The sequence below is a fragment of the Mustela erminea genome, chromosome 7, assembly GCF_009829155.1.
Source record: "Mustela erminea isolate mMusErm1 chromosome 7, mMusErm1.Pri, whole genome shotgun sequence".
NCBI lineage: Eukaryota > Metazoa > Chordata > Mammalia > Carnivora > Mustelidae > Mustela > Mustela erminea.
The window spans coordinates 13,325,932-13,340,575 of record NC_045620.1 but is presented as its reverse complement, the minus strand read 5'-3'; the positions used below and the strand labels follow the sequence as shown (position 1 = coordinate 13,340,575).

General features: G+C 44.2%; 1 protein-coding gene across 1 annotated transcript in view; it reads left to right on the top strand.

Annotated features, from left to right (window-relative positions):
- EYA2 (EYA transcriptional coactivator and phosphatase 2) overlaps nucleotides 1–14,644 on the top strand; it is a 189,616-nt gene that overhangs the window by 84,864 nt on the left and 90,108 nt on the right. Inside the window, 2 exon segments of the mRNA XM_032350455.1 lie at nucleotides 35–212; nucleotides 12,053–12,195. Coding sequence (XP_032206346.1) covers nucleotides 35–212; nucleotides 12,053–12,195 — 321 coding nt within the window.

Here is a 14,644-nt window from a genome sequence, read left to right as displayed (position 1 = left end):
CTTCACTAAAAACCCCGTGTGTTTCCCTTTCTAGGACTATCCTTCCTATCCCGGCTTCCCCCAGGGCCAGTATTCCCAGTATTACAGCTCGTCCTACAGCCCTCCTTACGTCCCGGCCAGCAGCATCTGCCCGTCTCCCCTCTCCACTTCCACCTACGTCCTCCAGGAGGCATCTCACAGCGTCCCCAGCCAGAGTTCTGAGTTGCTTGGCGGTAAGTGTAGTCGCTGTCTCGTGGTTATTATTGGCTATGATCTGAGCTCTCCTAGGAAGGGTGGACCAGACATGGGTCCCAGGTGAACCGGTCACCCAAGAGCTAAATCCAAGCCTCGGATATATTTGGTTGACCTCTCTCTATGTGTGTGTCTTTAATTGTACCCATGTTTAAATTTTTTAACTAAAAATTCTCATTTCTACTTTGCCTTGAGAGTAGATCTGGTCTTCTCTCAAAAGCAAATCTGTATCTGGTCCCTTAGGTCTCCCTTCCTAAGTGACAACATTTGGCTGGCTGAGTAATGTCTGTCCCATTCAGACAGGGCACACGTGATTCCACATCTGGCCAATGTACATCAAGTTCATTACCCACATGGCCCATGCGGGCACTGGAGTTGGTGAGCCCTAGTCCTCAAGGAAGGGAAACTAGTATTTGTTGCCCATCTGCGATGTGCCAAGCACATATCTTGCGGTCTTCTCATTTTACTTATTTGTGTATTGGTTCCACAAATATTTATAAAGCACCTGCTGATTTCCAGGCACTCTTTAGTTTAAGAAATAAAATATAGTGCAACATCGACTTGATTCTTACAGACAGGAATTAAATAATCACATAAATAATTACAGATGATGATAAGGAAAGTCACAATCCTCACAAAAACTGGCTTTTAGGTACTTTCTCTTTTCCAGATAAGAACAATGAAGATCAGAGTAATAAGTAATTTGCTAGTAATTGGTTCCACAAATATTTATAAAGCACCTGCTGATTTCCAGGCACTCTTTAGTTTAAGAAATAAAATATAGTGCAACATCGACTTGATTCTTACAGACAGGAATTAAATAATCACATAAATAATTACAGATGATGATAAGGAAAGTCACAATCCTCACAAAAACTGGCTTTTAGGTACTTTCTCTTTTCCAGATAAGAACAATGAAGATCAGAGTAATAAGTAATTTGCTAGTAATTGGTGGATTTGAACCCACGCCTGTTGGGCTTCATAACCAGTGCTCCTGGATATTCAATAGCCACACATAGCTCAGATTATGTTATCTAAAACCCATTTCGGAACAGAAGGGCGGGAGCATCAAACCTTGGTTCTCTCACTGAGAATTCTAGAATCTTTTAAAAAGACCTCATGTGTATGTTTTCAATAGCACAACAGCTTTAGAAATCCCTTCTTTTGGGGTGCCCGGGTGGCTCAGTCAGTTAAACATTTGTCTTTGGCCCAGGTCATGATCCCAGGGTCCTGGGATCAAACCCTGTGTCCGGCTTCCTGCTCAGTGGGGAGTCTACTTCTCCTTCTCCCCTGCCACCCCCTGCTTCTGTGCATATGCACCCCTTCTCTCTCTCTCAAATAAATAAATAAAATCTCTCTCAAATAAATAAATAAAATCTTTTTTTAAAAGAGGAATCCCTTTTATTGGTCAGGACTTTTTGACTTCAAAAGATAGAAGATGCAACTCAAAAGTTCAAGCAAAAAAATGAATTTTTTTAAGATTGATTTGTTCATTTTAGAGAGAGGGTGCACACATGAGCATGGGAAGGGTAAAGGGAGAGAGAATCTCAAGCAGACTCCCACTGAGACGGACACAGGGCTCAATTTTACCACCACGAAATCACGACCTGAGCCAAAACCAACAATCAGACGCTCAACCAACTGAGCCACCCAGGTGTCCCCCAAAAAGGAATTTTTAAACATACGTAATCAAGAAGTATAGGGATTCCAACCTGGGTCCGGGGGTTCAGGTGATAATCTGGGGCCTCGGTCTATTTATTCCTCTGGCTCTTCATTTTCCTGGGTTCATTTCACTCTCAAACAGGTTCTCCCATTATGGTGGCAAAGATAGTCACTGGCTGCTCCAGGCTTCAGACCTGCCTGCTTATCTTCCCCTCAGAGAGATTTCCTCCTTCCTAACAGCCCCTGGAGAGGTCCCAGGCATGCTTCTGTTGGCCCAGCTTCTGTCCCATACCTGTCCTCACACCAGTCTCTGTGGCTGTGGATAGAATGCTGGGATGAGACAGCAGAACTGGGTCTCATGCCCATAGCAGGAGCTAGAGTTGGGTCATCGCCACCCAACCCCTACCCAGGGGAAGACAAATGAGACAGTGGGTGGGCCAAAGAAACAAGTATCCACAACCCGTGATTAGGGGTTGGAGCAACATACGGGAGCATCCATGTCCCGACCCCTGGGTGATGTACATCCCTGTGCAACTAACTCAGAGCCAGTGGGTTCATTCATCCAGCGTGCAAACTCTCGGAGAGCTGCTATGCACAGATCTTCTATGAGATGGTTTAGGCTTATCATTAAATGACATGACAGCAATAAATTAGAATGCCCACATGTAAAGTAGATATCATTGCATTTTGTTCTCTTTCCTTTTCAGTGGGTTTTTCAGAATCCACGGATATTCTGGGGCTTGTAGAAGCTAAGCCAACGTGACAGTGTGTGGCCATTCCTTCAACAAATACTGGTTGATGGTTAGGAAAAGAACAGTAGTGGAGACTAACTTCTTTTGTTCCTGAGGTGGTTGGCACATCGCTGGGGACAAGTTAAGTGTCCTTGGTTTGGTGAGATAACATGGAGATGGAGATAACATGGAGATAACATGGTCAGGCATTTTTAAGTCAGTTTTGTTTAAGTAGGCTCCACGTCCAAAGTGGAGACCAGCGCAGGGCTCGAACTCATGACCCTGAGATCAAGACTTGAGCTGAGATCAAGAGTCAGATGCTCGACTGACTGAGCCATGCAGATTCCTTTTTAAACCAATTTTTAAGGAAGTTTAGGGCTTGTGCATTGATTTCCGTCATTGTGATTTCATTACAGTATTTAATGAATTCATAGTACCTAGGTAACAACTTCTAAATTGCTTTCTTTGAAGGGTACAAAGTTTAAAAAAGTTTTCTTGGTCGTGGTACTAAATTATCTTTGACCATCCTGGTTTTCAGAGTGGGGCCACTCCAACTGGCTTCAGAGAGGAGATATAAGCAGGAAATCCTTAAGTGGATGCCACCTTCTATGTATAATTTGGAACTGGATCCCCAAGACTTACTTCCCAAGACTTTGGGATATGTGGAAAGGTTATCTTTGTTCTCCATCAAGAGCAAACATGAAGGTCCATTGTATCTCCTTGAAATTTTTCTTTATTATGTCCCCCTGTTCTTCATTTATCCCTTGGTCTAAGGTTCAACAATAAGTGGTTGAGATTGTTTTTACTGTGTGTCTAACAAGTTCACATAAAATCTAATGACATAAATAGTTGTCAGCTGTAACTAAGGTCTCTCGCCTCTTTTCCCCAGTGTCTATTATAAACGAAGGGCACATAAGCAAGCACGTGTGCACATGCGTACACATGCGCACACACACACATGCATGCACTCTCTGAAAATTTCCCATAAAAACTCCACTTTTGAAATTCTCCAGGATCTCCTTGAGTGGTTGGTTCCAAATTCCAGAGCCCCAAGAGGTTTATACATTACCGATAGATGGTGTTCCCTCTCTGCACGGCCTGGATACAGTATCCTGATTCCTTCTCCACCCCGGCTCCCAGCCCAGCCTGCATCGATATGCATTAACAATTATATGAAGTCCCAACAATTTACAGATGATTGCAGGGCAATTCGCTGAGGTAGAGGGCAAAATCTGAACATATAATGTTACTCAAGAGAAAAAACAAATTAGTAGTGGTTGCTTAAGGGCTCTTTTCAGACTTTTCAGTATGATGCAGATTATCTAAAAAGATAATTGGATAGACTTTGGAGCTCCTGATTCTCATGCCTTTGGATTCCAGGACTTATACCGGTAGGACCTGCAGACCTATACCGGGAGTCTTCCAGACTCCCCCTACCCAGTTGTCAGGCCTTCAGCCTCAGACTAAATTATACCATTGGCCTTCTTGGTTTTCCAGCTTGCGAACACCAGATTGTGGGACTTCCTGACTTCTTTTTTTTTTTTTTTTAAGATTTTATTTATTTCTTTGACACAGAGAGAGAGAGATCACAAGTAGGCAGAAAGGCAGGCATGGGGGGGAAGCAGGTTCCCTGCTGAGCAGAGAGCCCGATGTGGGACCTTGATCCCAGGACCCTGGGACCATGTCCTGAGCTGAGGGCAGAGGCTTAACCCACTGAGCCACCCAGGTGCCCCGACTTCCTGACTTCTGTAATTGCATGAGCCAATTCCTATAATAAATATATATTTATTATAGGAATTGGTGCCTGGGTGGCTCAGTGGGTTAAAGCCTCTGCCTTCGGCTCAGGTCATGATCTCAGCGTCCTGGGATCGAGCCCCACATCGGGTTCCCTGCTCAGCAGGGAGCCTGCTTCCTCCTGTCTCTCTGCCTGCCTCTCTGCCTACTTGTGATCTCTTTCTGTCAAATAAATAAATAAAATCTTTAAAATATATATATATATATATTATACACACACACACACACATATATATATATATATATTACATGCATCCTATTGGTTCTTTTCTTGGGAGAATCCTGATTAATATACCATGAGTCAAAGAAATAAACAAAAGAAAATGTAAAAGTATTTTGAATTTAAAAATTAAAACATGATATGTCAAAATTTGTAGAATGTCACAAGAACAGTACATAAAGGGGAAATTTATAGTACAAATGCCTATGTTAAAAAGAAGAAAAATTGCAAGCCAAACACCTCATCTTTAAGAAACTAGAAAAAGAAGATCAAATTACATTCAAAGTAAGAAGAAGAAGGGAAACAAAGATCAGAGTGGAAATCAATGAAAACTGAAAGAAGAAAAAAGAGAGACAAAATCAATGAAAACAAAAGCTGATTCTTTGAGAAGATAAAGCTGATAAAACTTTAGATAGGCTGATACAGAAAAAAGAGAGAAGATATGAATTACCAATAACATGAGAGTGGTAGCATCACTATAGACCCTACAGATATTTAAAGACAATAATGCAGTTTTGTGAACAACATCATACCAACAAATTTAATAACTTAGATGAAAGGGACAAAGTCCTTATAGGACAAAAACTTCCAAAACTCCCTCTAGAAGAAATAGCTGACCTATACAGGTCTATATCTTTAATAAGCCTACATCTATTAAATTAATTGAATTTTTTGTTAGAAATCTTCCCACGAAATCAACAGGCCCTGATAGCCTCACGGATTAAGACTACTAAACATTTAAGTAAAATCTGTCAATTCTACAAACATTTTTAAGAAAATTGAAGAGGATTAAAAAAAAAAAAGAAAAGAAAAGAAAATTGAAGAGGAAAGAATACTTCTCAACTCATTCTATGAGGCCAGCATGACCCTGATGCCAAAACTAGATAAAAACATTATAAGAAAAGGAAACTAGTGGTATGTGGGTGGCTCAGTCATTTAAACATCTGCCTTCAGCTCAGGTCATGGGCCTGGAGTCCCAGGATCAATCCCGGCATTAGGGTCCCCACTCAGCCGGGAGTCTGCCTCTCCCTCTTACCCTCCCCTGTCTCATGCACTCTCTCTCTCTCTCAAATAAATAAATTTTTTAAAAAAAGAAAAAAAAAGGAAACTATAGACCAATATCCCTGATAAATGTAGATACAAAATTTCTAAACAAAATGTTAGCAAATAAAATCCAGCAATATATGAAAGAAGAATAATACATTATGTCCAAGTGGGATTTGTCCCAAAGATGCAAAGTTGGTTTAAAATTTGAAAATCAATATAATTTGCCATAATTAATTAACTATTAACTAGAAAGAAAAAAAGTTAATCAAAATAGATGCAAAGAAAGCATTTAACAAAATTTATCATCTGTTCCTGATAAAAATTCCAAATTAGGAATAGAAGGGCACACTTTATTAGAAAAAGACATGCTATGGACTGAATATGTGTATTCCCCTTCAGATTCATATGTTGAAGTCCTAATCCCCAAAGTGATGGTATTTGGAGATGGAATCTCTGAGAAGTAATTAGCTAATGAGGGTGGAGCCCTCATGTATGGGGTTAGTGTCATTATAAGAAGAGACACGAGAGATAGTATATCTCTCTCTCTCTACCATGTGTAGATATAACAAGAAGGCATCCATCTGAAAACCAGGAAGAAGATTCTGACTAGGAATAAAATTGGCCAGTGCCCTGATCTTGGACTTCCCAGCCTCCAGAAATTTGGGAAATAAATCTTTGCTGTTTAAGCCACCCAGTCTGTGACATTTTTGTCATAGAAGCCCAAGATGACCAAAAAAGGATGGCTGCAAAAAACCTACAGCTACTCCCCAAGATCAGAAGCAAGACAAAGATGTCCTCTTGTACAAATTATAGTCACCATTGTACTGGAGATTCTAGCCAGTGCAATAAGGCAAGAAAAATAAATTAAGTTCTCCATATTGGAAAAGAAGCAAAACTTTATAAAGGGAAAAGAAATAAAATGATACAATCACATATGTAGAAAATTAATAGAATTTATTAAAAAGCTAAAACTAAAAAATAAGTTTAGCAATGTTTCAGAGTACTAGGTGAATATATAAAAATCAACTGTATTTCTATGTAGTAACAACAAGCAATAGGAAATAGGACAGATTTTTTTTAAAGAGTTATTTATTTATTTAAGAGAAAGCACGGGGGAGGGGCAGAGGGAGAGAGAAACTTAAGCAAACTCTGTGCTAAGCACATATCTGGCTGTGGAGGTTGAACTCCAGACTGTAAGACCATGACCTGAGCCAAAACCAAGAGTTGGACACTTAATTGACTATAGCTCCCAGGAACCTGAAAATAAGATAGTTTTAAAGGCCATTTATAGTACTGTCAAAAAATATTGGGACACCTGGGTGGCTCAGTGGGTTAAAGCCTCTGCCTTTGGCTCAGGTCATGGCCCCAGGGTCCTGGGATCAAGTCCCGCATCGGGCTCTCTGCTCAGCAGGGAGCCTGCTTCCTCCTCTCTCTCTGCCTGCCTCTCTGCCTACTTGTGATCTCTGTCAAATAAATAAATAAAAATCTTTACCAAAAAAAGTATTGAATACTTTCATTTCAATGCTATTTCACTTTATTTCATTTCATATTCAGTGCTATTGAATAAATCTAACAAAAGATGTACAAGAGGTGTACATTTAAAACTACAAAGCAGTACTGAAAGAAGTGAAGACTTTAGTAAAGGTAAAGGGCTCACAGCTCAGAGGACTTAATACTATTAAGGTATCAGTTCTCTGGGATGCCTGGGGCGCTCAGTCATTAAGCATCTGCTTTCAGCTCAGGTCATGATCCCAGGGTCCTGGGATCGAGCCCTGCATTGGGCTCCCTGCTCCCTCTCCCACTTCCCCTGCTTGTGTTCCCTCTCTCGCCGTGTCTCTGTCTGTTGAATAAATAATAAAAATCTTTTTTAAAAAAAGATATCAGTTCTCTACTAATTGATCTGTGTATTTAACATAGTCTCTGTCAACATCCCACTCTTTCTGTAGAGATTGGCAAGCTGATTCTGAACTTCATAGGGAAAAACAAAGGACTTTGAATAGTCTCAGTAGCTCTGATACAGAAAAACAAAGTTGGAAGGCTAACACAACCTGATTTTAAGACTTATTACAGAGCCACAGTAATCATGGCAAAATAGGAGACAAGACAATCATGGCATAAAGATAGACAAGTAGATCAAGGTACCAGAATAAAGAATGCAGAAATAAATGCACATGTATTCAGACAAGTGATTTTTTTTAAGATTTTATTTATTTATTTGACAGACAGAGAGCACAAGTAGGCAGAGAGGCAGGCCAGTGGGGTGGGGGAGGAGACTCCCTGCTGAGTAGAGAGCCCGATGTAGGGCTCGATCCCAGGACCCTGAGATCATGACCCAAGCCAAAGGCAGAGGCTTAACCCACTGAGCCACCCAGGTGCCCCAGACAAGTGATTTTTTATAAAATTTCAAGACAATTCAGTGGAGAAAGGATAGTCTTCTCAACAAAAGATTCTGGAACAACTAGATATCTCTATATTCAGAAAAACTGTACTTCAGTCCATATCTCACATGACATAAAAAAGTTAACATAGAATAGATCATAGACCTAAACATAAAACCAAAAAACTTCTAAGGAAAACAGGAGAAAGTCTTTATGACTTTGGGCTAGGCAAAGAGTTCTCATATAAGACACCAAAACATCCAGAAAGAAAATAAATTATATAACTTGGCTTCACAAAATTTTAAAACAGTTGCTCTTTGAAAGACACTGTTAGGAGAATGAAAAGAGAAGACACAGTCTGGGAAAAAAAATAATTGCAAAGCATGTATCTGAGAAAGTATGTTGTATTAGAGTTCTCCACAGAAACCAGTAAGAGAGAGAGAGAGCAGGAGAGAGAGATTAAGAGGAGATTTATTGTAAGAAATGGCTCAGATCAGCAAGTCCCATAATCCACCTCCCGCAAGCCGGAGAGCCAGGAAAGCCGGTAGTGCAATTTAGTCTGAGTCAGAAGGCCTGAGAACCAGGAGCTCCAATGTCGGAGGCAGGCAAGGATGGACATTTCCACTCAAGAAAGATAATTTGCACTTCCTCTGCCTTTTTGTTCTATGTGGGCCCTCAGTGGAATGGGTGACGCACCCAGAAATCATGCTTTACCCGCCCATCAACTTGACACAGAAGATTAACCATCACATGCATGTAATATATAAGGAATTCTCAAAATCCAAGACTAAGAAAACTAACAACTCAGTAACGAAATGGGCAAAATTTTTGAGCAGACACTTTACCAAAGAAGACACAGGAGACATAGGGACAGAAAAAAAAAAATTCTGATCATTAATTAAGATGCTGATCATTAGTTATTAGAGATGTACAAATCAAATCCACAATGTGTACCTCTTAGAGGAACTGTAGTTGCGAAGACGGACCATACCAAAGGTTGGCAGGGATGTGAGCAAACTAGAAGTCTCTTACCCCTCTGGTGGGAGTGTGAAATGTACCCTCTGGTACAACCACTTTGGAAAACCATTTAGCAGTCTCTTAAAAAGTCAAACATAGACTCACCACCTGACCTTTGTAATCACACTGGTGAAAAGAAGGCTTACGTGCATACCAGGATCGATGCGTGAATGTTCACAGCAGCTTCATACCGTCCCAGAACTGGAATCAATCAGAATGTTCATCCACAGGTGAACAGACAGAGGATGCTATATCCATGCGACAGAATCGTGCTCAGCAACAGGAAGGAGTGGTCTGTCCATATACGTGACAATACGGATTGAATCACAAAACAGTAATTCTGGCTGGAAGAAGCCAGGCAAAAAAAGAATACATACTGCCTGATTCCATTTATTTAAAAACTTTGGGGGCACCTGGGTGGCTCCGTGGGTTAAAGCCTCTGCCTTCGGCTCGGATCACGATCCCAGGGTCCTGGGATCGAGCCCCACATCGGGCTCTCTGCTCGGCGGGAAGCCTGCTTTCTTCTCTCTCTCTGCCTGTCTCTCTGCCTACTTGGGATCTCTGTCTGTCAAATAAATAAATAAAATCTTTTTTTTAAAAAAAACGAAACTCTTGAAAAAGCAAACTAATTTCTAATGAGAGAAAGTGTATCAGCGGTCACGTGGGGAGTGGGACTGGAGGAGGAGCTCACAGAGGGTTTACAAGGAAACTCTTGGAAGTCATGTAAAAGTGTAAGGAGGGAGAAAGGGAAAGAGTGAAATGAGCCCAAAAAAGGTTTATGTAAATTGCTTTAGCCTGTGTACCTCTGACTGTGAACTTTGAATCCTGGCACTTCATTCTCAAGAATGTAAAAAGTTGGGGAAAGGGCTGCTTTCAGAGGTAGGAAGGGAAACTCTTTATTTTTTTAAGATTTTATTTATTTGAGAGAGAGAGCTTATGTGGGAGGGGGTGGGGAGGAGGGGCAGAAGGAGAGGGAGAAGCAGGCTCCCTGTTGAGCAAGAAGCCCCTACCTGTGGGAGGCTCAGCCCCAGGACCCTGAGATCAGAACCCAAGCCAAAGGCAGACATTCAGCCATGCAGACGCCTCAGGAGACTCAGTATATTGGCTTCCCCCACATCTTATGTAGACATTTCTTAGACGCCGGGTGTATCTCCCTTTTTAAATAATATTTTCCTGGGTTTTGAAGGGATCAACATGTTTTCTAAGCCCCCATAGCCTCAGAACTACCATATGAATCAGGATAAACCTTATCTACGACTCTTAAACATCTGTGAATTTCTCTACCGCCTCTTCCCCGCCGTCCAGAAGAAAGACTTGGCAAGACGGATATTTGGGAATCTCTCATGCTGTGTCCTGAAAATGCTGGGGAGTTGGAGATGGCCCCGCAGTCCTGACAACGCAAAACCAAGCCTTTTCTTATTATGTCCTTAGTCTGCTAAGAAGTTTTAGAAATATTAAATAAACCAAGTTCGGTCCCTTGGGTTTTGGAGGGAAATTGTCCTTCCAGGGTAGGGAAGAAAATCAGTCCATTGCCAAGTAGTTTTAGACAAAAGCATTTCCCTCCTTGTGATCCAAGAACTGGCAATTATGGAAGGAGAGATGAAGTCCTCAGGATGCATTTAGGAGCTAATCCCAGCAGTTGTAAAATGAGAGAGCGGGATGGGGTGCCCTCCGTGGTTCCGCGCTGTCATAGGCTTCTGTCACTCTGGCGATGGGGACTGGCCCAGACTTGGCTTCTGCCTCTAACATTAGTGTCCAGGGTAACACTGATGAATGTCATACTACTTCACAAGTTCAATAGAGACAATAGACTCTGATAAAAAGCCATGTATTTCAAACTTCCGTGCTTAAAAACACAGCACAGCGCAGATGCTGGCTTTGGGACCTAGGTCCCAGGAAGGTACTGCTCACTTAAGCAGGGTCATCAGTCAGCTTCCTGAGGGAATGAGCAGGGCAGCCTCTCTGTGCCTTCTAGAAGCTCCAGCTCAGTGGAAGCCGCAGGTGGCTGCGTTCTGCCCTGCTCCCTCTCACTGATGCCACATGTATGTGGGCCCGGCCAGAACTTAGTTCCGATTGTTTACTGACGCGTCCTCAGGGCCAGCCCTGTGCTTTTCATAGAGAACGGAACAAGCCACAGAAAGCAACACAGAGAATTCTCCCCGTATACCTCCCACTCACCCAAGCCGGGTGTCTCTTAAAGATAGAAAAGTTTGGGGGCACCTGGGTGGCTCAGTTGTTAAGCTGAGCCTTCAGCTCAGGTCATGATCCCAGGGTCCTGGGATCGAGCCCCGCATCGGGCTCCCTGCTCAGCAGGAAGTCTGCTTCTCCCTCTCCCACTCCCCCTGCTTGTGTTCCCTCTCTCACTGTGTCTCTCTCTGCCAAATAATAAATAAAATTAAAAAAAAAAAAAAGAAAGAAAGAAAAGTTTGCTGCCCTGCTCCTTTTAAATACTGATTTTCTTCCTTCTGTTTGTCTAGGCTTCAGGATATCGAGTTGCAAACATAAAACTCTGCTCCCTATCCCTACAGCTCCCCCAGCAGCCCACCCTCCCTGCCCTACATCTCCCCTCAGGTGTCCCCTTACCCGTGAGGCCCTCCCTGACTAGCTCTGGAGCAGTTAGTAACCTCCCAGCACTCCCCGCCCGCATCCCATTTGTAACACTGGTCCTTGCCTAGTCTCTTAGATACTCACTTGTTTGCCTAAGCCCCTCTCCTCCCTCTAGAAGTTAAGGTGTATGAGAAGCAGGGCCTGGGACTATGCCTGCTCAGTGAGCCCTTGCTCCAGGAGGGAATGGTGATGAACAGGCAGCCGGAGGGACCATCCGGAGCAGTTCTGATCCCATGAGATCTCTGCCTTCTGTGCTGTCCCTGGGGCCTACAACTGTGGACTTGGTTCCGGTCGGGAGATATTTTCCTGGGAGGAGACACTCAGCCGAGCTTCTGATATGTCCACACTTCTGTTTCCTGCACCAGGCGAATATAACACGCACAACGGACCCTCCACACCGGCAAAAGAGGGAGACGTGGACCAGCCGCCCCGGGCCTCCGACGGGAAGCTCCGAGGCCGCTCCAAGCGGAGCAGCGACCCCTCCCCAGCAGGGGACAGTGAGATCGAGGTAACTCCAGACTGCCTCTCGGGCTTGGGGAGTGTAATCTCCACCTGTGGCCAGAACAGGAGTTGGGGGGGGGGGCAGAGTTCTGTCCACGCACACAGGGGAGAATGGCCCTTTGTGTCCACAAAGCTCCATAGCAGAGGAAGGGATGCTTGATGGGAAGGTAGAGAATTCTGTTGGCCACGGGCAGCACTGTTGACAGACCAGGCTAGGGAGAGTGACCCTGGACATAGCAAAGAAAGTAAAACACCGGTTCTCAAGCATAGGCGGTAGCAGATTCACCTGGAGGCCCGTGAAAACCCAGAGGGCTGGGCCCCAACCCAGAGTTTCCAATTTGATAGATTCAGGGGCGGGGTGGGGTGCTGAGAATTGCATTTCCACCAAGTTCCCAGAACATGCTGATGCCGCAGGGTTGAGGACCACACTTTGAGAGGCCCTGGTAAAGACACCAGTGGGCAGTGGGCTTTCCCAGCTGGGTTGGAGTGTTCCTAACCCTGGCTACCTATGAGTATCACCTGGGATGCTTTTTCAATTGCAGGTGCTCAGGCCCCATCACACACTAATTATATACACATTTCGAGGGAGTTCTTGGGCACTAGCTCACAACCTGAGCTGCACCTTCGAATCTCCTGGGGAGCACTGAGAGCCTTCATTCTCAAGCTGCACCCCAGATCAGTGAAACCCAGTTCCTTGAGGAAGGGACAAAGGCATCAGCATTTTAAAACTCCCCAAGGGATTTCCATCGTGCAGCCCAGGCTGAGAGCGGCTGGTCTGAGGGATGTGCCGATCTTTATTGTAATAAGCAAGTGTGGGATTATGGTCAAGCACTGACATTTTCCCAAACAAAAAAAGAACCACATGCGTGAGAGAATGGGGAAGGTTACTAGTGGGGACGGAGGCAAAACGGATGCTCTGGAAAAACAGACCGAAGCAACCAATCGACATCTAGGGAGGAAAAAATGGGCATCTTCGTGAGTTCATACGTCTTCACCAAAGGCAGAAATACAGGAGGGCACATCTGTTGGCTTGAGTGCGCTATGGGTATATGGGCAGTAATCGGCAAAGTCTGGGTCCGTGCCAAGAGATCCAAAGGCGTATCCCGTCTGTGTTCATAGCCCCGCACAAACTCACATGTGCTAAGAAAATGTCATTTTCATCATCTCTTTAATTAAAGTTGATGTAATTTTGACTCTGAGTCCCCATCCCATCAGGGTGGTTAACAAACCACACCTTGGTGACTGGGTGGCTCAGTGGGTTAAAGCCTCTGCCTTCGGCTCAGGTCCTAGGGTCCTGGGATTGAGCACCGCATCGGGATCTCTGCTCAGAGGGGAGCCTGCTTCCTCCTCTCTCTCTCTGCCTGTCTCTCTGCCTACTTGTGATTCTCTGTCTGTCAAATAAGTAATAAAATCTTTAAAAAGAAGAAGAAGAAAGATAGAAAGAAACCCCACCTCAATTATTGGGGTCTCTTGCCCCCAGAATTATATGAGAATCTCAGGGCTCAAGTGGTCTCACAAGACACAGAGCCCTCTCGTGTCCAGGACTGGGATGGTGGCTGCTCCCTTCCCCGCTGTCAGTACCCACTGTGGTCAGGAGAGTCCAGCCAGGGTCTGCACTTCTGGGTTTCTGTGCCATACGCTGGGCGTAGAAATCCTTGTTGAAAATGGGAACCTTGGAGGATGAGATACAATCCTTCGGTTGCAAGCAACAGAAACCAGTTCTGGTAGCTTAAGAAAACGGAATCTACAGAAACCGAGCAACATGGAGAGAAAGTCCATCAAACCAAAGCTAGAAAAGAACAGTAGCAGAGGCCGTGCTGAGCGATCTCGGGAACCTCGAGGAAGCTGCCCCCACCGGAGAGTAAGTGTGAGATGCTAGCTCCGCTCAACTCAGTGTCCAACGCAAAGGAGACAGCAGCGCTCTGGCCTGGCTCAGGCTTGCCCTTGCTTGACAGATCCACCGAGACAGCTCAGAACGGGAAAAGAAAACCAGAGTGCTCCTATGGGGCAGGGATGGATGCTGGACACCCAACAACAACTGCCAGCCCCAGGGCTTTTGACACTTAGCCCGTGTTCACTAGTAGAGCTGTACTAGTTAGCCGGTGTTCACTGGAGAGCTGTACTGGTTAGCCGGTAGTAGAGCTGTACTAGTTAGGCGATGTTCACTGGGAGAGCTGTACTATTTAGCTGGTGTTCATTGGTAGAGCTGTACTAGTTAGCCAGTATTCACTGGCAGGGTTTTTAAGTGCTTGTTTATGGCCAGTGTCTGTTCCAGCTTTCCCAGAAGGTGTTAAATATTTTGAACACCGTGCTCATCTCCTTCCCTTGGTCGGCCTCCTGAGGTAGACCAGCAGCCATCCTCGCTGAGAGCCTGCCTCTCTGGGGACCTGCCACAGAGCCAGCGTCCCCACTGCTCGTGGGATGGCTCTCAGGCCAAGGGATTTGTTCTCACTTTT